At 50.8% G+C, this 26826-nt stretch overlaps 1 protein-coding gene across 2 annotated transcripts in view; it reads right to left on the minus strand.

Moving 5' to 3' along the window:
• Positions 1-3846: 3846 nt before the first annotated feature.
• The window catches only part of HIP1 (huntingtin interacting protein 1), a 147041-nt gene continuing 124061 nt past the window's right edge, over positions 3847-26826 (minus strand). For both annotated transcript variants that reach the window (XM_026516024.4, XM_026516025.4), the window contains exons 14-32: positions 26489-26672; positions 25873-25961; positions 25195-25311; positions 23699-23800; positions 23318-23461; positions 22738-22873; positions 20872-20958; positions 20572-20679; positions 20341-20474; positions 15587-15697; positions 14746-14804; positions 14262-14355; positions 13032-13132; positions 12660-12765; positions 11347-11470; positions 10854-10915; positions 8270-8378; positions 7476-7557; positions 3847-7179 (exon numbers count right to left, since the gene is read on the minus strand). In XM_026516024.4, coding sequence (XP_026371809.2) covers positions 7505-7557; positions 8270-8378; positions 10854-10915; positions 11347-11470; positions 12660-12765; positions 13032-13132; positions 14262-14355; positions 14746-14804; positions 15587-15697; positions 20341-20474; positions 20572-20679; positions 20872-20958; positions 22738-22873; positions 23318-23461; positions 23699-23800; positions 25195-25311; positions 25873-25961; positions 26489-26672 — 1920 coding nt within the window. In that variant the 3' untranslated portion in view covers positions 3847-7179; positions 7476-7504. The remainder of the gene's footprint in view (positions 7180-7475; positions 7558-8269; positions 8379-10853; positions 10916-11346; positions 11471-12659; positions 12766-13031; positions 13133-14261; positions 14356-14745; positions 14805-15586; positions 15698-20340; positions 20475-20571; positions 20680-20871; positions 20959-22737; positions 22874-23317; positions 23462-23698; positions 23801-25194; positions 25312-25872; positions 25962-26488; positions 26673-26826) is intronic.

A 26826-nucleotide genomic window follows, 5' to 3' on the forward strand; every position in this document is an offset into this window, starting at 1 on the left:
TCTACTTGCTCTGGAGCAAGTGAGGTATCCCAGCTGTCCCTTTGTGGTTGCCAGAAACTGCAGGGGAGGAAAAGGTCTTTTTCCTTCTACCCTTCTATGTTCTTAGTGAATGAAGATCTAAAGAAGCAGTTGAACCCGAATGGTTTTATTATTTTTTATTTGAGAGAGGGAGAGCACAAGTGGGGGGCAGAGCAGAGGGAGAAAGACAAGCAGACTTTCTGCTGAGCACAGAGCCTGACACAGAGCCTGACTCAGGGCTGGATCCCATGACCCTGAGATCACGACCTGAGCTGGAACCAAGAGTCAGATGCTTAACTGACTGAGCCACCCAGGTGCCCCAAACCTGAATGTTTTTATGCAAGGTTTGATGACAAGTGGAGAGTCATGGAAAAATGTGATCAGATAAAGGAAAGTGTGAGCCGAGTGCAGTAAACTTGGGGAAACAGTGGGGATGGCCTGTTCAGATTTTTCTCGGCATCCCTCACATGGAGATAAGGCTGTTCCTTTCCTTCAGGATAAAGAGAGTACCTCTCACATGACCTGCTTCAGAGGATGGTCAGGAAGTCCTTCCTGTACATGTCATTTCTGTTTCCCTCAGCTTCAAATATTCAATATGCCAAAGTGCCATATTGAATATCAGCATGTCCCAAACCCTGTCAAAAGAAAACAGTCCAGATAAAAATGAAATTTCCTTTGTTCCCCGTCCCCGTGGCATGCCCTCCCGCTTTCCCTAGAAGCAACTACTACCATAAATTTTGTTTCTGTATACACCTAAATATATATGTATCCATAAAACTTAACATTTTGAGTGTTTGGATATCCCATAATTTCGTCACTGGCTTATAACGCCATCTGTCATACCCTGTTGCAGAGAGACAGAAACAGATCCGGGGGCTGGGGAGAGGGGTGAGTAGGGAGTGACTGCTAATAAGAGGTTTTCTTCTGGGGAGATGAAAATGTTTGGGAACCATAAGGGGTGGTTGCATGACAGTGTGAATGTCCAAAATGCACTAAATGGTTAATTTTACGTGAATTTCATCTCAATTTAGCAAAAGCAATAGGAAGCCGTTGAAAGGTTTTAGGAAGGGAGAGTGCTGAGCAGATGTAACTTTAGGAATGATGGTTACTCTAACTGCAGAATGAGAATGGTTTGACGGGGACAGAGCTGGGTAGGTGGGAGATCGAGAAGTCTATCAAGGCTATTTAGAATAGCTGGTGTCACATCACACTCTTGCTTACGATCCCCACCAGAAAGCTTCCAATCCTTCCAATGGCACTCAAGATCTTCTATGATTTGGCATTCTGGCCACACTGTCAGCACAGGCATCTGTCATGATCAGTGTTCCAAAGTCTCTCTCACTGTCGTTAGCTTTGCCTGGAATATTTATTTTTCCCCTCTCCCTCTCCCACTGACATTTTTAAGACTCTCTCTCTCTCTCTCTTTTTTTAAGAGCAAGCAGGGGGAGGAGCAGAGGTAGAGGAACAAGCAAACTCTGCACTGAGTGCAGAGCCTGACGTGGGACTCGATCTCAGGACCCAGGGATCAGGACCTGAGCTGAAGTCAGGTGTTTAACTGACTGAGCCACCCAGGTGCCCCCCGCCGGCCAATGCCAACTTTCACTTATTCTTCAGGTTTCAGCTTAAATGTCATTTGCTCATGGGAGCTGCCCCTGACCTTGAATATAATAGCTCCCTTGCTGTGTCCTCCTTTTCAAGCACCTTTTGGGTCCTGCATCACACTGGTTCCGTGCCAGCTGCCCCACAGGACTGCAAGCTCCCGGAGGGCATGTATGTCCCTGGCACTGTATCCCTCGTGCCTTTCAACGTGGTGGAAGTTGAATAAGAACTTGTGGGAGGAATGAATGAATCTGCATCTCAAGCAATGTGCTACAGCCTTCCTCCTCTTTCTGCCATACTTCAATCTCTACCTCCTCTGTGTTTTAGCTTTGAAGTATGCTTCCATCCTTCGTCTTAAAAATTCTTCTCTTGATGCCATTACCTCCTAAAGTTATCAGCCCACCCCTCCCCTTCCTTTGAATACTGCTGGATTTTTTGAGCGTTTCATCTCTTTCACGTGTATACTCCAGTTTCTAATGTACGTGTCTATCTTCCTTCCAAGCTTGGAAGGTCCTTCAAGAAGTGACCAGCTCTTGCTTATTTTTCTTCCTCCTAGTCTCTTGTGTATGATAGGAACTCCACAATGCTCGCTGGGTTGACAGAATTCGAGAGGACACGCCTGTTGTAGTATTAGTCAATCATTTTCAACCATATGGGAATTAAATACAATTTAGTTTTCAAATTTTATTTCAAATGTTGGTCTTGTAGGGAAAAAGTGTAATTAGAGGAGACGTGGAGATTTCAGGAGAAATTCTGAAGGACAGTCCGGATGCTTCCAAGGTCTTTACTAGAAACTTTCGTAGAAACTTACACATTCTCCAGGAACAGTGCTGCTGCGCTAGCAGTCATAGCTAGGCTCAGTTCTGGCTCAGAGAGGGAGCTCAGTGCACACGGAATGCGGAGCCTGTGTGCCCAAGTGATTGCCTGGTGCAGGCTCACAAAATTGTGAGAGGTGCAAGGCAGAGCAGAAAGGGGACTTATGGGCGTGCATGGGGGGGGGAGCGCCTGGCTGGCTCAGTCAGACAAGCATGTGACTCTTGATCTTGGGGTTGTGGGTTTCGGGCCCCCATTGGGTGTAGAGAGGACTTAAAAATAAGTAAATAAATGAGGGAATGTGCTTAATGGATTGAGCCACTGGGCACCCTTACGGATCACTCCAGGGCTCAAGTGTGGAGCGGAGGGGTCCAGAAAACCAGGCAGAGGGCTGCCTTGAACTTTGTAGTGCCTTCCAGGGCCCAGGTCTGGCCTGGGCCAGCTGTGCCACCCAGGCAGGGCGTCTCTCCCTTTCCAGGTGTACTCCAGCCCTCAACACTCCCCCACCTGCACATGGCCTCAACCGGATTCCCCAGAGGCTCTGGCACTCATGCCCGAAGGGTCTTCCGAGCATCCTGTGGCCAGGCCCCAGTTCTAGAAAGGCAGCTTGGCTGGCTGGTCACTCTGGCCAGCAGAGCATTGGAAGGAATCGCAAGATTAGGCCACTAGACTGATACCAACATGCCATACAAAGGGCATTGAGGGGCGGGAGTTAGGGTTTATACAGATGGACCAAATCTGCTTGGGACTTAGGGGTGGCCCTGCCAAAGTAAAAAAGAACTAAGGGTTGGAATGGGCAGGGGGTGGAGGCATAGCAGAAATCAAAGCTGAGGGCACACAGCTGAAATGTTGTCTGAAGTGAGTTCATCTTGCCCACCGTGGTTGTCCTGAGTTTGTAATGCAGATAATGCTGCTGGTGAAAAGTCTCTATGCAACCAGCCCCACCCATTCGTCGGCTCCCCCCTGTAGATCCTCTGGTGGCGGGACTCTGGCTTGCTCCTGAATTCCCTTAGGACCGGCAGCTTCTGTCCCTGAGCAGCAATCGTCCCATCCAATTTTAAGGTGACAGGTTACTTTTGCGTCTCCTGGGTGGAGAAAGATGATGTATCCGTAGCCCGAGAGGCCAGATTTTATGCACAGACCTGGGCGTCAAGATAAATGACCACTCTGGCATGTTCTGTTTGATCATTCCCAAGGACAGGAGAGTGTACAGGGGACGAAACGTGACTGAGGAGTGCAAACTAGGTTCTCTGCAGCAACTGTATTCCTCATAAGTATTCCTGTCTTTAAGACCTACTCCCAGAGGTACAGAGGTTAGATGGGATGCAGTGAACCCCGGGACAGAAGTGTAGGCTTTTCACTGGAACCCTGACCCCAAAACCACATTGGATGGTCAGTTAGCACCGCCACTCTCCATTGCCAGGTTGAAATATTTATTTGAAAAATTGAAAACACAGATGCAACGTATTATACAAAGAAAGGTCTTAATACCATAATAAAAGTATTGTTGGAAGGGAACAATAAGCCAGTAGCTACCTGTCCTGGGAAGGTAGGCACTCGGTGAAAAATGAAATTCATTTCTAGAAACTATTCTAATGGAAAATTGGGGGAAGAGGTTAAAAACAGAAGAAAAACAAACCCAACCTATCCCTGCGAACCTAAATGTGAGAGTTTGTTATAAGTTATCAGCAAGATTTATCGGAACCCCCTTGGTTTGTCCCTAGGAGTAGTAATCAGCTTCATTTAGGGCCTTCAAACTGAGGTAGTTGAGGGTCACCTGAAAGACATGTCTGGAAATGAGCTACTCTCAGAATCGGACCCAACGGCATCTAACCCATGATTTCCCGTTGCTTTGGCTCCTGGGGGCGAGAGGCCGTGCCACCACGGTGGGGTGCTGATCCTGCATTTGGTCTGACCCTGGGAGACGAAGGGGACGTGAGCAGCAGACAGCTGGCCCGGTTTGCTGCGGTGAAGGCTGGCAGGCCTGCGGTGGTCTAGGCTACAGACAGCACGGTCTCCGGGGGACCGAGGACGGCGCGGAGACGGGGTAGAGCCGGTCTGGTTGAAAGGCCAATGCCAGGATCGAAGGCTTTCACTGGCAGGAAGGATTTTCAGAGACTTGCAAAGGTGGTAGAAGGTATCGAGAACTTGACCGGTGGCTAAAGACCAGGGTAAGTGGAGCCAGGAGACCCCTCCAGACGAAGGAGCTGGCCAAGGAGTGTGCAAGCTCCGGACCAGCTCCTCCTCGGTGAGAGGCCGAAGCAAACCAGTCTGAGGATGAACGACATGTACGGTGACCCCCGTGGTACCTGGTTAACCCTGGTGTTGACTTGGCAGCTCAAACACTTCCAACGTTAAGGACGTTCTGGACATGTTTGGCTCTTCCAGCCACTGGATTAGGGACTCTAATGCAGGTGGGACCCTAGGGATCCTGCTGTCAGCGGCAGAACCAGCCAGCAATCTAAATTCCAGTCTAATTTAAACTCCTGACTCAGATATAAAAGAACCCCACATAAAGCAGGTCTTTTCTATTTTTTTCCCTTACTATGTACACACATACCCTTACTCTAGAGATATTAGAGCAACTGTATTACAAAAATTAAATAATTTCAGTCCTGAGCCATTCTTTTGTTGTTCTGCCTTGCTGTGACCCAGTGACACTGACCCATGGGACTTCAGTCACTCGTGAGGCTCAGTGACTACTTTAAAAGGCTGTGAGGTTCATTTTTAGCCTGAGGATGTCTTTCCTGTTTGAGTCGAGTATTTCACACCAAGTATAAACACCCTCATTTTTAGAAAAGCCAAGGTAGGACAATTTGATTTTGGCTAGAGGATGGGCCAGCTCCCAAGGCGAGCGAGGACAGACAGAATCACGCTACATCCGACGGATACTTCTCGCGCGAGACGGGATTAGCCTGTGTTCCTGTTCAATCGCTTTCTTCACGGTTTTATTACTCAGGCTAAGTCCACAAAGGTTTTAAAAATTACTGTGGCTTCTTTTTAGAGGGAATGTTACTCAGAGAATCCCAGTGTGGTCCAATAATCTCGATTTTTTTCACCACTGGGAATTTGGAGCACAACAGTTCGGCCGAGATTCTGGAAGTGAGGACTAGTCCGCGGTGGAAACGCTGACCAATTCTAAGAACACACCGAATGGCTTAATTGGCATAACTGGGCCAGGGGCGCCACACACCACTCCTTCTGAGCACAGAAGTGTTCAGCGTAAGACCGCGCATCTGCTGCTGCGGACCCCTCTTTAGCCCACTGTGGAGATCGCGTTTTTTGAGTGCCCTACTTAGAAAATGCACAGAGAGGGAGGGGGAGGGTGGTGGGGAAGGAGGGAATGGATTCACAGTGATCAAACAGGAACCTCGCCACCTGTCACGTAGCAACGCTCCGCAGTGTTCCTTTGGGACAGGTCCTGGGAAGCGCTTGTTGGCTTCTACCTAGGCGTTGCTACATGAGGAAGAAAGACACTGTCCAAGATCGGAAGGTCACTTAAATGCTGGGGTCTGTCCCTCGGGAGGTGGACAAGTGCTGTCAGGCTGCCCGCCTCTCGGAAGCTGTTAATGCGCCCTCTGTCCTCATCCTGTCCGGGCAACAAGGGCCCGGGATGTGTGGCTGGAAGGGCTCAGAGCCAGGGGTCCCCCTTTCTTGGTTTCCCTGACCCAGTTGCTCTAAGGAACCTGCTCGCCTCGGGGTCTAGGCCGGTAACAGATTAGGAAGCATGTTGGCCTGGTGCCTGACTCTTGAAGACTCATGACCTGGGGCAGCCATGCAGCCCCGCCATCACCACACCTCAAATCCTGATTGCTCAAAGCATCTTTCTGGAGGCTGCCACCGCTGCCGAGCGGAGGTTAGGAATAAACATTAAAGGTACCAAACCAAGCACAGGGTTCCTCCCTGCTGGGAGCAAGTTTGCCTGATCTTCTGGGTCTGTCTCTTAGGTAGAACATGGAATTATCTTCTTCAGGTTCAAGAGGATGCCCAGGAGGCCATCTGGGGAGAGGAAGTGGAAAAGCCCTCACGTGCTCCCTCTCAGGGTCCCCCCCGGCTCTGAAGGGACGTGGCACGGAAAATTCATTCCGGGGGAAGAAGTGTGGCTACTCTCACCAGCACACTCAAGCACGTGATAAGGTTTTTCAGCCTGGTTACCAGAAGTTCCCAAGAAAGGGGTCTCCTGAGACCTGGGCCATGTGCACCCCTCCTTTCCCGCTTTCTTTACCCCTGTCACCCAGGAAGGTGGGCAGAGGCTTTCAGCCAGGTTCTCGCTTTAGGAAGGAAAGGCACTCGCTCTGCTTCTGCCTTTGGAGGAGCGTGTGGCCCAGCAGCGGTGCCCGCCCCTGGGGAGTGGCCTCGGCTGACCCAGACTCGCTCAGCGGGACACAGCACGGAGGCTGGCGTGGAGCACCAAGGTGAAGCCTGAGCAGCACCATTGCTGTTAACTGCTGTAGTTAGGGGGCTCCCGATGGCTAGAGCTCCAGGGGTGCTCCCTCTGGGAGGGTTGGCTCTAGGAGGGAACACTGAAAGAAGAAAACCAAAAAAAAAAAAGACAACAAACCCAACCAGCCACCGTAAGAAGTAGTGGGAAATCCATGGGGCTGCCAAGAGACGGGGGAGGTGCCCTGGCGCGCTCGGCCAGGACGCCCCTGCTCTTCTCCCCGCACACATTCAGGGCGGCGTCCTGGCTTGGAGCCCCGCCAGCCCTCGGACGCTCACGAGTTGGTGCAGATGGTGAAACAGAAAAGGCTGAGGAGAAAACAGAGAAGAAAAGCCGTGAGGCGGCCCCTCGCCAGGGCTCTCGGAACCAGCGAGCCCCTCGGACAAGGACGCTGAGCATCTGGGGGTCCAATGGCAGGCAGGATGGGGAGGGAGGTCCTCTCCGCGAGGGGTGGCCCTGGCTGCCCCCCTCCTCTGTGGAAGGCCACTTAGGTCCCTGGCACTGGACAACGGGAGTGGTATGGCTGCCACCAGGAACCTCCCCCCCGGGGAATCACACACACACACACACACACAGACACACACAGACGGGCCACGAGATTTACACTCGGACGTGTGGGGTGTCGGCGTGGCTCTATTCTTTTCCAGTGACCGCTCCATGCAGTGCAGGTGGAGACGCTTCTGTTCCTGAAAGACAACGATAACTTTTGTTTCCTAGCACTACACATGTGCACGCGTTCTTTTCACCAACCAAAACGGCCACCGTGTTGGGCTCTCCAATACCTCACGCTCAGAACCATCTACTCCCTGAGTTACACATCCAGGAACGACCGGTTTGCATCTGTGGCTGGTTCCCAGAGTCAGTCAAGACAACGAGAGTTTGCAGTCCTGGTCGTGAGCAAGCTGGCTGCTTTGGGCACACGGGAAACCATCAGACTCTGGGTGATAACGCCTCTCTGGGCTGGTGGGCCTGCCAACATCCCCCCACCGTACCCCATTTTGAGCCCCTGACCCTTTCTCTCATGCGGCCATTGCTGCCCACTGCTGGCTCTAGTCAGTCAGAGGCTTGTAATCCCTTTGCTCCATCTGCTGGCTCTTCACTGACCGCCATTCGTTCATTCACTACTCTACGCGCGCCAGGCTAACTGGGCCTGGAAGGGAATGGCGGTGAGTGACGAGCCCACTGGTCAACATTAAGGTCAATAAAAGCTTTCAATTCACCCCAAATTATGCCAGTTTGGGGGCTTGAAGTTTGTTTACAACTGAAAAGGAAACATGCTCTGTGAGTCGAGAGGGGGATGTCGGTGACCCAAAGGGCGCTTCATTCTGTTACGTCTGAGGGGAAGGCCCTCCTATAAGAGCCCTCCCTCATGGCACCCACGCTGGCCCTCAGGCCCACCTTCTTCCCAGCCCTCGGCAACACCAGCGAGCTCATAGTGCTTCTTCCGAAGCTCTCCCAGTTTTTGACGCTCCTTCTGCAGGTCATTCTCCAGCTCCAGCACCCGGACCTGTGGGAAGAGTGGAATTTTCTTTCGAGCGGCGATCTGACAATGGTCTCACTTTGACTTCATCCCTCCCCCCCTCCGCTCATTTCCTCTATCCTCTCCCGTTCACCCACCTATCCCAGTGGCTCTTGCGTTTCCTCACTGAGACCCTCTCCTGGAGGTGATGCTTTATAGCCCCAGGGGATGTAGGGCTCATCTCATGCTCCTCTGAGATCTCTACCTGAAATCAACTCGGACATCTAGCCTATCTGTGTGGTGTGTTCCAACCCAGTTCCTCTTCTGCTTCAATCCTGCTCTCCTAGAAATCCAGGCAAGAGCCAGTTCAGATGGTTCTGGTATCTCTGAGGGGCTGGTACAACTTGGGGTTATCATCATACAGGAGAAAGCATAATCTTACCAAGGAAGAGGCTGGCTCCTGGCTACCCCTACTCCTTATTAATTCTAGTTATTTTACTGATTAATTTATTTATTAATTCAAGAAATGTTTGCTGAGCACCCATCATGTACCCTGCGCTCTGCTGGAGACATGGTGGTACACAGATAGACAAGGTCCCTGCTTACCTTGCAGGGGGAAGACAAACTCATGAACAAGAACAGATCAGACCGAAATGAACATGACATAGGGTCATGTGATACAGGCCGAGGGTGATCAGCAAACGCTGCTCAGGCAGGCAGGAGCTTGAGGTATCGGGAGAACAGAAAGGAGCCCTGTGTGGTGGACGCATGAGAGAGGGAGAGGGTCATGGGCTGGGGGCAGGAGTTTGGATATTAACTCTAAGTGTGAAAGGGAAGCCACTGGAAGATTTAAAGCAGAGAGGAGACGTGCTGTCATTTATGCTTTTAAAAATACATAGAACCTGAACAAACTGTAGGGGTGGGGGACGAGAGTGGAAGCAACTAGACCCAGTTAGGCGGTTCCTTTTTTTCTTTTCAAATTTTTTATCGTGGAAAATGTAAAGCATGTGGAAAGATGGAGACAATCTGGCGAACCCCATCATGTGCCTTACACCGAGTTCCACCAACTGTCAACCCAAGGCTGGACCTGTCTCAGCAATGCCCTTTCCTAGTCTCTGCCCCCAACTGCCCTGCCACCCGGCCCTGCCACGGGACTACTTGGGAACAAATCCTTGCACCTGCAGTTAAGCTGCTTTTGTAGTAGTTCAGGGGACAAACGATGGTGGCTTAGGCTGGGTTAGGGAGATGGAAAAAAGGGGGAAGATGCAGGCTCGGCGAGTCAGAGTTGACAGGACCCACTGGGGGACTAGATGTAGAAGGGAGAGGGGGGAGGGAGGACCCAAGGATGACTCTGGGTCTTAGCACCCAGGAGTGGAGGGTTCCAGTTACTGAGGCGGAGAAAACAAGGAGAGGGGCAGATTGGGGTGGGAGGGAAACTAGGAGCCCTGGTTTGGACCCATTAAGTTGGAGACATATTTGGCATCAAGTGGGGAGATCAAGTGGGCAGTTGGACAAGCACAGAGCTCAAGGAGAAGATTGAGGCCGGGGAGAAGAATCTGGTACTTATCAGCAGAGAGATGGAATCTTCAGTCAAGAGGGACTGGATAAGACCAGTAAGCACGACAGTGCAGATGGTGGGGACGCGTGCCTGATGTGACTTTTCCTAAAAATGCCAAGTGACCCATATAGAGACTTTAACAGTCTCAATCTGGACTTTACCACAAGACTGGGACCAGTAATTCTAGAACAAAGATGTCATTTTTTTTTTTCCTATTTCTCTGCATGCTATGACTCTACGAACGACTGGGAGAAATGGCATTGCCTTCAATGGGTTCTCAGTGAATCGATTCTTTTTTAAACCAAGGTCATACACAAATAATTCATATCAGAATTTTTAAAAAATTGCCAAAAACCAAAACCAAAGCCAAAGCAGAAACAGATTCATAAATACAGAGACTTGGTGGTGGCCAGAGGCGAAGGGTGGAGGAATGGGTGAAACAGATGAAGGGGATGAAGACGTACATTACCAGATAAGTCACGGGGATGAAAAGTACAACACAGGGAATACGGTCAGCAATATTGTCATGACGTTGCATGGTGACGGATGGTGACTACACTTACCGTGGCGAGCACCGAGTTAATATACAGAATTGTCAAATCACTACATATACGCCTGAAAGTAATGTAACATTGTATGTCAACTCTACTTAAAAAAAAAAAACGTCCATCGTAATACATTAAATGCTAGTTGATGTCTGCTAGGAGATACCTGATGGTGACGGTGAGGGAGACACCTGTCCGAGACCAGGGAGCAAGAGCTAAGATTCTGCCTTAACCCACCATCTGTCTCCACCTCCACTGTCCCTTCCAAGCGTCATTTATATTCATCCCTGGGCTACTGGGTCTCTCCTGTGTGTGTTTCCTCCCCAAGTCTCTCCCCTACTGGCTTCTCTCCGTGGGGATAATATTTGGGGTTGATGTCACCGGCAATCGATGGAGCAGACTCAGAATCGGGGATCCTACCTGGGAATCCATCTCCTGGCGTTTGATCTGAGTCAGTGTCATGCTGGAGAAGTCCATATTGTCTGCAAGGGCAGGAGGGAAGGTCTTGTCAGGTGACATCCTTGGCCGACTCTCTCGCCTGAGAGGCAGCCAATGTCAACGCTCTGCTGAAATGCTTGGTTTGGTAGTTTCCAAAACACGTGTGAAGGTCAACGAGGATTGGACCACCACTCCCCTATCCCGCCCCCCACCCAGAGACAACCAGGCCTGGAGAGTCACGTCTTTGAATCCAGAGCAATCGCTAAATGAAAAATCTACGCTTAAGGCCTGTTGCTATGGTGACACGAATAGCAGCGTACGTGGAGTCCCACCTTGTGAGAAAGGAAGTACGCATGTAGAAAAGATAAACGAGAGACAATGTGGAAATGGAACTGTGGGACACTGGGACCATGGAGAAGACCGTGAAGAAGAGCTGAACAGGATGGATATGCAAAGCACCGCCTCAGGAGGTTACCTGTCTCCTCAATCTGTGATTTGCCCGAAATGGTGGAGGCCACAACGGTGGCGGTGGCCTGGTTCACCCCCCGGGAGGCCTGCTGCAGCTGGGCCAGGTTTGGGCTGTCCTTATCAGCTTTCACCTGCCAGGACCAAGCAGAGTTAGGTTCACACAGCATACGGCGGCAAGGACGGAGTCAAATAAGTTGGTCCAATGGGCCTTGACAAATATATGGGATCCGCTGTGGTCACTAACGGACTTCTTAGACGTTGCTGCCCACAGGGGCGCCTGTTGTGGCTCAGTCAGTTGAGTGTCCGACTCTTGCTTTTGGCTCAAGTCATGATCTCAGGATCGTGAGATCGAGCCCTCCGTCGGGCTCTGTGCCCAGTGGGGAGTGTGCTGGAGATTCTCTCTCTCCCTGTCCCTCTGCCCGTTTCCCACTTGGGCATGTGCATGCACGATCTAATACATAAAATTTTTAAAAAAGATTTTATTTATTTGTCAGAGAGAGAGAAAGCACAAGCAGGGAGAGTGGCAGGCAAAGGGAGAAGCAGGCTCCCTGCTGAGCAAGGAGCCTTATGCGGAACTCGATCCCAGGACCGTGGGATCATGACCTGAGCCGAAGACAGATGCTTAACCGGCTGAGCCACCCAGGCGTCCCTAAATAAATAAATCTTTTAAAAAATATTGCTCCTATAGGGTCAGCTCCTGGCCTATCTCTAACATGACAAATTACTCCTGGCTTATTTGCTTGGTAGCCTCCAACTCTAGCTTTATCAGTTCTTATGATAAACTGTTCCAGTTGCAGAAGCTAATTTGGGACAACAATACACAAGGATGATAGGAATGCTCCCCAGGGTACTATAAAACTCACAGACAGATTTTGGTAACAGGCTTTGTATTACGATTAGTCGGGGCAATGGTTCAAATCTGGAGACTTTTCAGGAGAGGCAGACAATGGCTGTGGAACCTTGGAGCCGAGCCAGGGAACCAGCTCATGGCGCCAACCTACTCCTTGAGTGCTCCTTGAATGCCCCGATTGCTAATCAGAGGTCAGAATGGCTGGGACCCTCAAAGACCACTTGTCACAAAAGCCATGGGAACCAAGAAGAACCCATGCGGTGAGCTGGGCGGAGGGGCTCCTTGCTGACAGAGGAAAGGCTAATAGAGGAGAGTAGGATGGGACCTTTGAGAGGCAGAATTTTAAGTTGGGACCTCATCGACCCGGACCCTGGATAAATCATCTGTTCTTCGGGCAGGCTCCATGGTCTAAGCATTCTCCAACCTAGCCGGACCTTACAGTGCCCTAGGGAGTCCTGCGTGGGCCCTACCTTAGAGGCCGCCACGAGCTGGGCTGTGCTAGCCGCGATTTCATGCGAACACACCAGTAGTTCCTCAAACTTCCCTCTGCCTTGCACCACGAGATCGGCTGCATCCCTGGTAGTCAGGAAGGGACAAGACAAATTATGTCACGGACAGCTGCAACCCCTTATCACCCTGCCTATTCAGAGAGCACAACCTGCCCGCCCCGCCCCTGTGCAGCCCCAGGAGATCCAGGCTCCCTTTTAAACTTTCAGTCCTGTTGATTTCTCTACCAACAGTTCACTTCTAAGGGGCAGATTTTTTCCCCTTGGCTGTTGTCTGGGATGGGGTGATGGAATTGGGGGTGAGGAGGAGGAGCCCTGGGAGTGACAGACACTTACACCATGACAGTGGCTCCCCAGCCCACGGCTTTGGAGGCTGAGATGAGTCCTTCCGTCCATCGAGAATTCTTGGCATAAAACTCTTTAGGTGATGCCGTGCCCTGAGGAAGTGAAAGGTAATAATGACTAGATTTTTCTCGAGTGCCTCCTACGCCCCAGGTGCTTTTATGTCTATTACTCCCAGACAGACCTCACACTAACCCCAAGACGTGAGCATTATCATCCCATTTTACAGATGAGCAAACGAAGATTCAGAAAAGCAAAGATACTTTTCCCAAGTTCATGCAGGAAATAAGTGGAAGTAAATCCTAGGGTTTTCTGACTCCAAAGCCCGTAGCATTTCTATTACATCACACTTCCCGTGTTGCATATGTAAGAATCTATATCTATTCACGTACACATAGGAACTACGTGATCCAAGAGGAGTCCAACCCCTTGCCACGATTTGGCAAAAGAGGAGAGTACCCAGTGAATAACTGAACAAATTATTTCTCCTTGGAATTTTAAAATGCTTTCGTGCTTTGGAAGTGTCTGATAGTCTTGGAAGCCACAGGTGCTCCTTGCTCGGTCCCTCTCTCTATTTTGGGGATAGAAAACAGCCCCCCTCGGACTGATAAAGAGCACCACCACCAAAGCAGATAGGGCTTCCTTCTTTGAAGGATAGTGTTCAGGCTCTGGAATCCCTCCCTGGGCCCGTCTCCTGAGCTGTAGCTGCACACAGGGTGTGAGAAGGAAACACTCCAGCAGAGGAGGGAGAAAGCCCAGTGAGCACATCGCCCAGAGACTGGGGCAGAGTCTGTCTGTGAATAACCATCAGCTGACTCTGCCGAGGGAAGGAGACATGGCCGCACCCACTATGAAAGGTCAGCAACCAGGCTGGCCCTTCTGATTTGCCCAGTTTTCCAGAGTGCTCCCTTCCACCTCTGAGGGCCCAGGCTTGCAATGTACACGGTGTTTAAAGAGCAGGTTCTCGATGTCGCCTGGGTTAATGACCCTGCAGCTGGAGGCTGAGGCTGACTGCCCCTGGGGACCTGGCAGCACTCCAGCTTCTTCCCATGGGCATGTGGGCTTGGCCGTGAGAGGCAGCTGCGCCCTCGGGTCACACGGATGGCAGCACCCGTGGATTTTGCTGAATGTGGACGAGCGTATTGATAGACATAGCCTCTCCGTGAACCAAGAATCTGTGAATGACGTCTGCTCCCCCTGTCCAGGGCCCTCACCCACGCTTACCCGGCCACTCTCCACTATCTCCCTCTGGAGGTCCTTCGAGGCCACGATCAGGACCTGGATAGCTTGCATTAGGCTTGTACAGGAACCAAGGATCCTAGGGGGAAAAAAAATTTAGGGACACAGAAGAGAGACCAAGAACAATGAAGGGAATCTGTTCTCTTTTTCAGGCCTAAACACAGGCAAACTTGGGATGGGGAAAGGCGGCGGGGAATACACCTTCATGGAAAGTCATGTGAGTAGGGAGACCTGACTGCGGACAGTTATGTGATGATTCTTGGGGTTTCTCTTCGCTTAAAATGCAACAGCAGTATTATCATCAAAAACACCATTATCAACAACCATATAGACTCAGCCCTTGCCCGTGGCTGCTATCGTACTCTTCTGGTTAGGATAATCCACTAGTTAGGATAATCTAGTTAGGATAATCCACTGCAGGAGACACTCATCCTGACCACCTAAGTGCCCCCACACGGCTCGGACTGACCTTTCGTTCACCTCCAATTTGACTCCTGTGTCTCCAGCTCGGGATTTGCTGAGCATCTCCTGTTAGAAAGAAGCAGGGTTCCCCAGTACATGGTGGGTACTGAGAGCTCACTGGCACCTGAGACACCTTGTGTCCAACAGCCTGTGGTAGCTGAGAAACCCAAATCCAGAAGGGCCCATCCACGTCCTGGCGAGTTGGGAAAAGAATCCAGACTTCTGATCTCTTCGGTGGGAAGCAGCCCCAGCAGGCTGGCTCTTCCATCCATGAGTGGCTGTCCCAGGCTGACGTGTGCACAGAATTCTGAGAGCTATGGCACCCTACCAATGGGGGGCAGCTGTTCCCAGGTCCCAGCGGCGGGTACTAGCGCCAAGGTGGGCAGCCTGAGTCTTCTACCAAAGGGGTGCTATGGGACCTTTCCAATGCCGCCCACTCAGCTTTTCCCTGGGACAATCACGTCTGCTGATTTCACGGGTGCCTGGCCCTAAGATAAGTGTGCATTATCTCCTTTAACCCTTACAACACCCCTCCGAGGCAAGTACTATTCCTACTGTCCCATCATGTAGAAACGGGACCTTAGCGAGGTTAATGGAACAACCTATCCCAAGTCACACGACTAGCAAGTGGTCGGCCTGGAACTGTGATGCAGGATGAACCAAAACCAAAGTAGGTGGGGGGCTCCTCATTTTCTATCCCTCAGGGATCCTGGGGAGTCTGGATTCTGGCTGGGCTCACGGGGGCCTGTGTAGCCTTCAAGAACCATTTAGAGACATCCAGTGGCCAATGTCACCACGGGGAAGCTGCAAGAGCCTCGCTTTAGGAGACGTGGCAGATGTTTCCCTACCTCGATTCTGGCCGTAGCAGTTTCGATGGCAGCTGAAGTGGCAGCCATCTCCTTGTCCACCAGGTCCCCCAGCTCCTCCTGTTTGATGTCCAGACCTCTGGGCAGGAGCTCCTGAGAACAGCATCACAAAGGCTGCAATGACCTTTTGATTTCCTCTCTATTCTCCCGTGGCACAAGGCAGGAGAAGAGGGCCCTGCCATGGAACACATTTCTGGAACCCAGGGAGGGGCCTCCTGTGCAGGCCTTGTCTGGAACTCACTACTGCGTGAACCCAGAGCCTCACACTCCACCCCCCCTCATTCTAGAAAGCCATCCCCGCCTAAGCCCACAAGGCCATTCAGTTGCAGCTGCTTGGACCCTGACCCCACAGTTGCACAATGTATTTGTATTTGTGGCTTGGGAGATATTTTATTTTAAGATTTATTTATTTATTTGAGAGAGGCAGAGAGCAAGAGGGGGAGGGGAGAGGGAGAGAGAATCTCAAGCAGACTCCGCGCTGAGCACAAGCCTGATGTGGGGCTCGATCTCACGACCCTGAGATCACGACCTGAGCCTAAACCAAGAGTCGGACGCTCAACCCACTGTGCCACCCAGGCGCCTGTTGGGAGGTATTTTAAGAACATCTTCCAATATTGGTGATGCCTTCCAACCAGACACTCTGCCTCTTATCTAACTTTGCGTCCACAGCAATCATATGAGGGAGTTACTTGTCCCGTTGTACAGACAGGAAGCCAAGGCTCAGAGAGGTCAAATGTCTTGACCCCAGTCACACTGCTAATGAATGGCAGAGAACAGGGATTTGAACCTGGGGCTGATGGCACAACCTGTGAATTCTGAAAACATTATGTGTTATACCTACCAGAGTATAAAACAGATATGAATGGTTTAAAGAAGAAAAACAATGGCCCATCTATCTACCACCCGACTTAAGTAATAGCTTAAGAAACATTACCAAGATGCCCTTCAACAGATGACTGGATTAAGAAGTTGTGGTCCATATATACAATGGAATATTACTCAGCTATCAGAAAAAACGAATTCTCAACATTTGCTGCAACATGGACGGCACTGGAGGAGATAATGCTAAGTGAAATAAGTCAAGCAGAGAAAGACAATTATCATATGATTTCTCTGATCTATGGAACATAAGAACTAGGAAGATCGGTAGGGGAAGAAAGGGATAAAGAAAGGGGGGGGTAATCAGAAGGGGGAATGAAACATGAGGGACTATGGACTATGAGAAACAAACTGAGGGCTACAGAGGGGAGGGGCGTGGGGGAATGGGATAGACCGGTGATGGGTAGTAAGGAGGGCACATATTGCATGGTGCACTGGGTGTTATACACAACTAATGAATCATCGAACTTTACATCAGAAACCGGGGATGTACTGTATGGTGACTAACATAATATAATAAAAAATTATTAAAAAAAAAAAAAAGAAACATTATCAGTACCTTTGAAATCTCCTTTGGATTCTGCCCTAATTCTGCCTTCACCCTCCCTGCTCTCCACCTCAAGATAAACACAGAATTCAGGAGAATGTTTACTATGCCTTTTTTTTTTTTTAACTCTGTATGAATATATCCTTAAACAGTATAATGTTAAGTACATTTGTTTTGATGTTTATTTATTTATTTAAAGACTTTATTTATTTAAAATAGAGAGTCTTAAGCAGACTCCACACTGAGTGCAGACCTGACTTGGGGCTCAATCTCATGACCCTGAGACCATGACCTGAGCTGAAGCCAAGAATCGGACGCTTAACCCATTGAGCCACCCAGGCACCCCTGTTTTGATTTTTATTTAAAACGAATCCTACTGTGTGCATTTTCCTATGACTTGCTTGTTCACTCAGCAGTCCGTGTGAGAATCGTCCTGTAACGTGGTAATTCTATCCCTAGGCAAACACCTAGAGAAACTCTTACATCAGGAGATATGTACCAGAGTGACCACATAGCACATTCGTGATAGCCCAAAGAACCCAAACGTCCATCAACAACAGATATGTATCTATATAATAGATATGTAAATGAAGGTAAACAGATACATAATAGATGTATATACATAATAGATGTGTAACTTGAGCTATAGTCTCATGACGGAATACTACAGAGCGGTGAAAATGAACATATCTATGTGCATGAACCTCACTTACAGAATGCTGGACAAAGCAAGGTGTAGAAGAAAAGTCTGTAACACACAGAACTAAAAATGTTACTTAGGGGGAAAAAGAACATAGTTTTTCTATTATCTTCACCTGGAACCCTGATTAAACATTCTACATATAGGGGCACCTGCATGGCTCAGTCAGTTAAGTGTCTGCCTTCGGCTCAGGTCGTGATCTCAGGGTCCTGGGATGGAGTGGAGCCCCGCTGTCAGGCTCTCTGCTCGGTGGGGAGTCTGCTTCTCCCTCTCCCTCTGCCCCTCCCCCTGCTCGTGCTCTCTCTCTCAAATAAATAAAATCTGTAAAAAAAAAAAAAAAATTCTACATATATAACCTCGACACTCCAACTTCTAAAATCTGTGCCACATTCTATGGTAATTCCTTCAGTTCTATTATCCGGTTCACTAATTCTATCTTCGGCTTTGTTTTAACCTGCTGTTGAATCTGTATACTAAGTTATGACTTTCAATGATTATATTTTTCACTTCTAGAAATTCGATGGTTGTTTTTCAATTATATCTGGTTACTTCTGAAAATATCTTATTCCTTTGCCACACTTTTTAATACCTTTTAAAACATATTGGACACATTTATGGAGAACTTATGTGCCTTGGGACACATAAGAACTTATGTGCCTTTTAAAACATATCGGACACATTTATGGAGAACTTATGTGCCTTGGGACATTATCTGTGAAAGTTCTTTGGGGTTCAGGGTCAAAGTATACCCCTTCAGAGACCATTTGGATCTGCCTCTGCCAGGTACCTGGGCCCCTAACAACCTGACTTCTTTAATTTTCTGTTTGGGTTTTTTCAGGCCACACAGGTAGTAGATTTGGACCCTGAAACCATGGATAAGTGGCTTGCAGTTAGAAATTCCCTAGACAGCCGTGTTGCCTCCCTCCCCCCCCCCCCACAACCAAGGCTGAGACAAGATCTCTCCAGCAGAGTAGGCTTTTCCTCCATTCACTCAGGGTGTGACCTTTTAGAGTTCTGTTTTGGGGAGGAAGTCTCTGCATTCCAAACTTTGACCCTGCTTGGGCCTAGGTTTTGTTTCTTACTCTCCTCTGCATGTGTGGCCCACTAAAATCCAAGCTCTAGGCCAAGAGATGAACAAACGTTGGCTCCTACATCTTTTTGGTTTCTGATTCTGAGAATTTCCTTAGTTTTCAGCCAATTCAGATTCAACTGACATTCTTTCACCCAAATCTTATTTAGCATATTCCTTGTCCTGTCCTCGGAAGAGCCTCTAAACATCTGGTCAGTCCTACTGCCAAAAAGGAAACCCGCCCAGAATCTCACTCTCACACTTTGTTTTTTAAAATTAATTTGATTCTTATTTCCTCATCTCATGGCGTCCTACACACTTTGCGTGTGCATACCAAGACTCAGTTCTGCACGGCCCTGGAGAAGATGCTCTATCTTCTGCAAAAGGCAGACCGCGGTAACGCTGCCTAGGCCGCCATCAACAATTCAATAACACTAAAACACCACCAGGATCATGCCATTCTATTGAAAGGAAGGTTAGCCATTCACCATTATCCAGACATTCACGATTCCCTACCTCGTTGCCCACTTCTACCCAGTATGAACCTTGCTCCCCATCCAATCTTTTTATCTGCTTTGCTCTTTTCACGAGCATATTCCACTAAATAAACATGTACTGGGTTTTAACCGCCTGCCAGATATCACACCAGGGACCAAGAGGACAATGTGAAGAAGGTATGGGCTCTGTCTTTGAGAACTCGAGGGGAAAGAGACAGGCAGGCGGGTACACTGCAGAGCTAGCCACCAACACCGCAAGATGAAGGTAGTGGGTGGGAGGGACTCACGAAGGTGAATAAGGGCCAGACCGTGACAGTCCTCGGGTATCACGAGACATAATTTGATTTTTGTTATCAAACGAGGAATCATAATCAGATCTCTGTTTTTGGAAGAGATCAGAGGAAAAAGAGGCCAGAGGCAGAAAAACTAATCAGAAGGCTGTTATTCTAAGAGTTCAGATGAGGGATGACGAAAATCTGAACTCTGGCCCTGATCTCTTTATTCCCTGGACTTAATATAATGACCCATTTTTGAAATTAAGTAAATGCCTTGTACTGAACTCTTAAACGATAGCTGATTACCGCTCTCATCCCACTGTATAGAAATGGGTGATCTCCTTATTTTCCTTTCCCACACAGACCATGTCTTGTTCGTCCCTGTACAACTACATCTAATACATTTCCCACTATGCATGACGTACTCACTGCATCTTTATTAACTCAACAAATATACCGTCATCTCCCCATTAGGTGTTAGCCTGTTCAACCAGATACAAACCCTGGAAAACAGAGAAACTATGCTTATTCTTTTATGATATGCTCAGCACAGTGACGAACACACAGTAGGTCCTCAATGCAGCCAATGTGTGAGATAGAACCGGAAAGTCGTTCAGGGGGTCAGATTTTTCGGCGCCAGCTCTCCTAATTGAGCCAAGTGGAAAGCGCAGGAAGAACTGGCTTGGGACATCACTGAGTCTCTGGTAGATCACCAGCGCTCACCCGCCAGCAGCTCTGTAACTGTCCGTGGTACTAACACGGCTCCTACCTCGGCAATGGCAGAGATCTTGCTGAGGTAGCTCTTCACGGCGGTACCGTCATTCTCGCGTGTTCCTTCCTCCTCCAGGGAAGCCAGATAGAGGAGGGTTTCCTTGCCAAACTGCTTGCAGGCCTCAGTCAGCGCTGGAGATGCAAGACAACCCAGACTTTTGAAGGCGCTCTGCTCCCCCTGCTTTCCAGCGCCCCCCCCCCCCGCCACCGCCCCGGCCCCAGGACTCACCGTCGGCAGGTTCCGGCGGCGCTCGAAGGCAGGTGGTGCTCACGTAAGCCATGGTGTCACTGGTCAGGTGGGCAAGGAGGGTGACCGCGTGGAGGAGCCCACTGATATCTGCCAGGAGTTTAAAGGGGGTTGCTGAGGGCTGCTGAGGGAGTGTTACCTCTCTACCTCCTTCTGTGCTCTACGAGTTATATACACCCCGCTCTTGGCGCAGAGGAACCTGTCGCTACTTCCACATGCCAGCGTTTCCGAGTGTGGCCCAGCTGTCACTAAGCGCCAGACCCTATCCTCCGCCTTTCTTACCTTCTGGGCAGACCAGATAGTGGCTCCAGCTTTTTTCCAATTGCTCGAGGCAGCTGGAAACAGACTTGACCTTGGAGAGAAGGTGATCTGTGAGGGGGGAGACAGGGCAAAGTCAGAGCCGGAGCGGTCAGCTCGCTTTCTCCCCATGAGGGTAAGCACGTGCCGGATGAGCCTACCTCGTGCGTGGCCTCAGCCCTGCAGGAGCCGCCCTAAGATGGGGGGGTGGAGGAAAGAGGGCTGACTGCGCCCGTACAGGACCCTCTCACTGTAGCTTCAAAAGCTGTGCTTCTGAGCCCATCTGGTCCCTTAGCCAAGAACCAGGGCAACCACACCAGCAGCCTGGAGTCAGCCCCTCCCTTCTCAGGACTGCCTGCCTGATCAAATCCAGGCCTTCCCGTTACGACCTCAGACTCTCATTAGTCTTGAGCCCAGACCCTTGGCTCCGTCAGGCTAATCCGTGCTCATGCTGTGCACACAACACAACCGTTCCCACTCTGTGCCTCTGGGCTGTCGCACAGGAGCTACAGTATGGGGACTCATGTCACACTGCACAGGTGTGGCTCCTGGCTCCATCACCGGTGGCTCCGATCTCAGGCCATTCACACCTGCTTCCTCACGTGAAAACAGAGTAACAGGACCACCTCACAGCGCCATCGTGAGGACTCGCTGAGCCGAGGTGTATGGAGCGCTTAGAACGGCGGTTGGGCCATGCCAAGCGCTCAGTAACGTCAGCTGCTTGTGTTATCGCCACCCCCCTTACCCCCCCGGTTCTTCCCCTCCACTGGCTCATGTCTGTCCTCTTCCTTCAAAGCCCAGCTCATAAAGTCTCTCCTCAGAATCCGCCCACGGCTGCCCCATGTCCTGGTGTTCCCTCAGTAAGCTGGGTACTCAGTGTGTTCCTTCCTTACAGATGGGGTCCCTGCCGAGTAAGAGAACAGTCCTTGCTGTAGACGTCACCAAATGGAGACATTTCTTTTTTTTTCCCCCCAAAGATTATTTGACAGAGACAGTGCTCTCCCTGAAGCGGGGGGGGGGGGGGGGGGGCAGGGCAGAGGAAGTGGGGAGAGAGAAAACCTCAAGCAGACACCCCGCTGAGTGGGAGACTGACGCGGGGCTCGAGCCCATGACCCTGAGGATCATGACCTGTGCCGAAATCAAGAGTCAGACGCTCAACGGATTGAGCCACCCAGGCGCCCCGTAAACACTTCCATTTGATAATGAAAGTCGGCTCTTAGCTGTCTCCTTCCATCTGCCTTGTCCTTAGTGGGCCCTCTCGGAGCTACACCCAGGACTTCCCCAGTGTCCTGGGCCCGGACACTCTGCCACCTCTGAGGCCCCTTCTCTCATCCACGGGGCTTCTCTGGTTCCGACCGCTGCCCCACCCGCACGCCCTTGGGACTCTGGAACACGCAGAGTAGGCCCTGTTCATGCCTGGGCCCGCAAGGGTATTCTCAGTGTTTCTGCCCTGCCGTGTTTCATGATGCTCCCCGCATTGGCCTGAGGCTCCTGACCAACCATCTCTTCACTCAGACCCCGTTCTTCCATTCAGAGAGACACAGGGACGGCTGCTGCTCCTCCCCCTGGTGCTTGGAGTCGCTCTCAGGGCTCTGCTCCCAGTGAGACTTTCATCAGCGTGACCCGCTGCATAGAGCAGTGACAGCACACCTGGGGGCTTTAGAAAGTTCTAGCACCTGGGAGCTGGGCTGCAGAGCTTCCGGCTGAACTGATCTCAGAGTGGGGCCTGGGCATCGCCAGGAGCCTCTGATGTGCAGCAGGGGGAGGACTCCTGAGCTCAGTGTCACATGGGATTCAAGGTCAACATGGAACGCTGAATTCACACGCATGGGCAGGCAAGGGGGAGGGTACCTGCAGAGCCGGCACAGCTGATCAGAGTGGGCTCCTCCAGCTGCCGCAGGGCCTCCTGGACCACGTGCTCTGCGGCCTTCCTTGACTCCGCCAGCAGCATTCTCCATTGGTCCTTGGCGAGCTGGCACGCTGACTCCTAGAAATGGTCCAGGGAGGTGAGAGTTGGACACAGACCCCTTCGTGAGCCATTCCCGGCATCTGAACTCAAGCTACTGCTAGTGAGGCCCAAGCCAGTTCGCCCGACACAGAAAACAACCCTTCCACTTCGCCTGCAGGTGTGTGCAGGGGGGCGGCCCAGGAAGCTGTGGGGATGGCCGTGCTGCAACCCATTCTCCATGCACGCTCTTCTCGTGTGAAGAAGAGGCAGCTCTGCTGGCCCTCATCTGCTCTGTGGGCGACACAGAACGTGCTGGTGTGTGGAGCTATGGCTGCAGAGTGTGTTCACCATTGGGCCAGGGGCCCCAAGCTGCTTTCAGACCATCCCTGGCCCCCCACCCCCACCCACCTCCATGAAGACATCACTGAGGCCCATGGCTGTGAGCTCGGACATGGTCAGCCAGAGCGGGCATCCGTAACTTGCCTTTGCGCTGGACAGTTCCTGCTGGGTGTGTTCCAGCTGTTCCTGAAGAGCCGATAATTCCTCCTCTCGACGAGCCACGGCATGCGCCAAGCTGCTCCGCTCCTTCTCCAGCTCAGCGATCTGGGCGGCCCACTTCGCCTCTGACTGCAGTGTCGACCGGGTTAAAGAGGGAGAATTGAACAGTCCACTTCTCGGGAGTCCAGACCCACCAGCAGACCATACGGAACAGGAGGCGGTATCCCTAAGCCACCACCTTTATTCCCCCAAGCACACACTGAGCACAGATAGGACCAGCTTGGCCAGCTGCTGCGTGGGGCTGGACGCCGGATGACAGCAGTCCCCAAGCCAGAGGGGAAAATGTGGAAGGGAGGTGATGCTCACCTGGGCAGAAGTTTCCAGGCTGCCTCGGACAATCTGGAGTTCCTGTTTGCTGGTGGCAAGTTCTTGCTTCAAGCTCTCTAGTACTTCCGTCTGTTCTTGAGTCTGAAAGAGAAGAAAAATAGGAGCACTCTGATCTGGGTGGTGGTTGCCAGGGATAAACACATAGAAAAATCCCCAAGCTGTCAGAGAGCCTGGCTGGCTCAGTCAGTAGAGCATGCAACTCTTGATCTCGGGGTTGTGAGTTCAAGCCCTACGTTGGCTATAGAGATTACTTAAAAATAAAATCTTAAAAAAAAAAAAAGGTCCCCACACTATCAATGGGAGATTTGTGTACTCTCTTGTATGCAAGGTTGGATGTACCCAACAAAAAGTGGGTGGGAGGAGGCGAGAGCCCAGAGTGTTCCAGAAAGTTTTTTTCTGGCGCAGTAAGATCGAAGGGAGAATTTTAGAGACATTTCCTAAATGTTGCACTTCAGCTTATAATACTGATTACAGTAGAACTAGATCTTTTTTCTTATAGGTAGAAAGTGTTTTTTAATTTTTTAAATTGAAGTATAATTGATACAGAACTGGATCTTTCATTCAGACATCCCAAAGCCTGGTATGATGCTGAATCTGACCATCTTATAACAACTCTCTTTTCTTGATTCTTTCATAAGTGCTATTTTTCAAAGAGCAGGTTGCAACCCATTAGAATTCACAGCTAACATTAAAAAAAATGAAATAAACAAGGGTGCCTGCATGGCTCAGTCAGTTGGGTGTTCGACTCCTGGTTTTGGCTCAGGTTGTGATCTCAGGGTCGTGAGACCGAACCCTCATCAGGCTCTGCGCTCAGTGTGGAGTCTGCCTAACACTCTCTCTCCCTTTGCCCCTCCCCACCTCTCTCTGTGTAACATAAATAAATCTTTAAAAAAAATGAAAAATTAAAAAATGAAATAAACATGCACACACAAAACATTCAAACGCATCCACACAGTAAGGATGAGTACCGCTTTATGAAACTTTTACTTCCATTAAATAGACTGTATTTCCTATCCTGAGTCATAGAAAAGTGTGAAAGCCACTACTCTTTAAGTGTAAGGCATTGGGTTTTCTCCATCCGACACATCTTACTGCAATGGGACCTGCCTGGCAACCCTACCCCAACTCATGGGTGTTCTCTTGGCCACAAGTTCTTGTAAATGCTCGTGTCTCTCTCCGATATCTGGAGAGAGTACTTTTACTTCTCTCAACCATCCCAGACTCTCCCTTGGCAAGCATCTGCTGACAGACCTGCCCAACTGGAGCCCCGTTATCATGACATGCCTCTAACCCCTTGTGCGTCGGTCACCCTGTCCCGTGCCCAAGCCTCTTGTAGTGCGTTCGCGGGGCTCTAACCCACGGGGCTGCCCATGCAGCAAAAGACAAGGTCTTTCCACCTGGGCAGTGCCCCAGGCCCGCCTCCAGCTCGGGCAGAACCCCTCCCTCACTCCCCATGCACTTCTCCTTCCCCTCACCTTCCGCTGCGCCTGGTCACTTATGCGCTGGAAAGAGTCCTCTAGCTCTTTCTTCTCTCGTTCCAAATCCGCCTGGGCTTGCCTGGCCACGGACACCTGTTTGGTCACCTCTGCATTCTGTAGGGGAAAAACGGTGTCTTGAACGGGCTTATCTCAGGCTTAACAGCTCAGGGACAACATCTCCCTTCTAGAACAAATGACAGCATTCACACAGCTGGACACAGAAATCACATTTCTACCCAGACAGAAGCCAGAATAGAGCTGTCATCTTCAGATACTCAGCGTTCAAGTATTTAAAAGAATAGGGGCAACTGGGTGGCTCAGTCAGTTAAGCATCCGAGTCTTGATTTTGGCTTGGGTCATGATCTCGGCATCGTGAGATCGAGCCCTACGTCAGGCTCTGCGCTGGGCATGGAGTCTGCTTGGGATTCTCTCTCCCTCTGATCCTCCCCCCTTCCCTGCTCGATCTCTCCCTAAAAATAAATGAATAAATAAAAGAATAATAAAGATGGGGGATAATCTAATCGGGGCTGGCATCGAAAGTCAAGATATGGAAGGCCAGTGAGCCTGAAAAGCAGTGGTTTCCATGAAATGATGGTGACCCACTCAGAACTGGTGGGGGCAGAGAGCGGCAGTGCCCCCTGTGGTGTGGGGACGGCGGACGGTGCAGGGTCCTACCTTCCGCAGCAGGTCAGCGTGGTTCTGCACCAGCTCACTGTACTTTTCCTTTAGCTTGCTGTACCGCTGTTCATTGGCTTGGGCTCTCCCTGTATTGTCAAGAGCCAAGGTGAGCAGTCTACCCCTGCTGGGACCCTTTGCCTTCCTTCCCATAAGCCAGAGTCCCTAGAACAGCCTTCTTTCTTTTCACAAACACAGACACCTTCTTCGCCCTTGAAAATCCTACTGAAATAAACTCCTCTGGGCAGTTGTCTTAAAAAAAAAAAAAAAAAAGAATCCACTGGATTCAGATCGCTGCACTGATTCATGTCTCCTGAGCATGTGGCATTAGCTTCATCGGTGTTTTGGCTTTAGGCTATCATCTCTCCTTCGGACACCCTGCACCCCAGGCAGGCACCCCACTGTCACCTCCTGATTCCCGTCCCCACATTCTGGGCCCATGGGGCTCTCCACCGGCTGGGTTCCCACCCGCCCCTCGGGCTGGCGATACAAAGGTCCTTGCTGGTGGCTCTTGGGAAAGAAGCACGGCTGGGGCTCTGCCGCTCAGCCCCATCCTTCCCCCGAGCCTCGCCTGACTCTTCAGCCCCCACCGTCAGCCCCAGCCCGACGGACTCACTTTCGATCTCTGTCAGGCTCCGCTGGGCCTTCTCCGTGTCTTCTCGCTTCTTCTTGAGTTCGTCCAGCTCGGCGCGGAGGAACTCGCTGTCATCAGCCGCCTGCTGCCGCAGATGCCGCTGCTCCGCCAGCTCGGCCTCCAGCTCGCTGACCCGGCCCTTCAGCTGCAGCACGGCCCGCTGGCTCTGTGGGACGGACTCAGCCAGTGAGCCCCAGCGCCGTGCCACTGGGCTGGGCCGGGCTGGGCAGGAGAAGCGGGTCCCTCTGGGTTTCCGTGTTTGTCTAACAAACCCACTCCCGATGCCTCGTGAGAGTTGAGGCTTCTGGTCATCAGAGGCC

This window comes from Ursus arctos, unplaced genomic scaffold, assembly GCF_023065955.2.
Source record: "Ursus arctos isolate Adak ecotype North America unplaced genomic scaffold, UrsArc2.0 scaffold_2, whole genome shotgun sequence".
Classification (NCBI taxonomy): Eukaryota; Metazoa; Chordata; class Mammalia; order Carnivora; family Ursidae; genus Ursus; species Ursus arctos.